Source organism: Nicotiana tabacum, chromosome 7, assembly GCF_000715075.1.
Source record: "Nicotiana tabacum cultivar K326 chromosome 7, ASM71507v2, whole genome shotgun sequence".
NCBI classification, from domain to species: domain Eukaryota; kingdom Viridiplantae; phylum Streptophyta; class Magnoliopsida; order Solanales; family Solanaceae; genus Nicotiana; species Nicotiana tabacum.
In genome coordinates, this window is record NC_134086.1 from 34301416 (window position 1) to 34302555 (window position 1140).

The 1140-nt window shown below is 36.0% G+C and overlaps 1 protein-coding gene across 1 annotated transcript; it reads left to right on the top strand.

Annotated features, from left to right (window-relative positions):
* Positions 1–669: 669 nt before the first annotated feature.
* LOC142162045 (uncharacterized) lies at positions 670–1140 on the top strand. Its single transcript, XM_075218346.1, has one exon. The coding sequence runs from the start codon at positions 670–672 to the stop codon at positions 1138–1140; it is 471 nt and encodes a 156-aa protein (XP_075074447.1).

Genomic DNA, 1140 nt, shown 5'->3' on the forward strand with positions numbered 1-1140 from the left:
GATAATATCATTAGAAGGTGTGTACCTGAAGAAGAGATGAATAAAATTCTATATCATTGTCATGATGGAGCAATTGGAGGACATTATGCAGCAAATCAAACAGCTTTTAAAGTTTTAGAATCCGGATTCTTCTGGCCCACGCTCTTTAAAGATGCCCGAGCATATGTAGCACAATGTGACATGTGTCAGAGAACAGGTAATATCACCAAGAGAGATGAGATGTCACTGCAATCAATACATGTATGTGAAATATTTGATGTTTGGGGAATAGATTTTATTGGTCCTTTTCCTTCTTCTCACTTTTTTGAATATATCCTTGTGGTTGTGAATTACGTGTCAAGATGGGTTGAAGTCATCCCTACAAGAAAGAATGATGCTCGTACAGTATGTAATTTTCTTAGAAAAAATATTTTTACCAGATTTGGCACACCGCGAGTCATCATTAGTGACCAAGGAACTCATTTCATCAATAGGCAATCTTCTGCTTTACTATCAAAATATAATGTGACTCACAAAACAGAAACACCATATCATGCTCAAACTCAAGGGCAAGTTGAGGTTTCTAACCGCGAGTTAAAAAGAATTCTTAAAAAAACGGTTGGAATCTCAAGAAAAGACTGGGCTTTAAAATTAAATGATGCATTATGGGCGTACCGAACGGCTTTCAAAATGCCAATTGGAACATATCCATATAGATTAGTCTTTGGAAAAGCTTGTCATTTGCCCGTAGAATTAGAACATAAAGCTTTTTGGACATTGAAAGCACTGAACTTTGATTTAACCTCCGCTGGTAAAAAGCGATTTATTCAGGTTAATGAATTGGAAGAACTGAGATTGGAAGCCTATGAAAATGCTAAAAAATTTAAAGAAAAAACAAAAATATGGCATGACAAGTTGATCCGACCAAAGAGTTTCAAAATTGGAGATCAGGTGCTTCTTTACAATAGCCGACTCAAGTTATTCCCAGGAAAATTAAAATCCAGGTGGACGGATCCTTACAATGTTATAGGTGTTACTCCGTACGAGGCAATTGAAATTCAGAAAAATGGAGGAGACAAGTTTAAGGTAAATGGTCACATGCTAAAATTGTACTATGGAAGACATTTTGAACAACATCCATCGGTTACTTTGATAGACTGA

What these genes read in the sequence shown, in the direction of transcription:
- LOC142162045 (XM_075218346.1), top strand. Translation starts at nt 670, where the DNA reads ATGCCAATTGGAACATATCCATATAGATTAGTCTTTGGAAAAGCTTGT.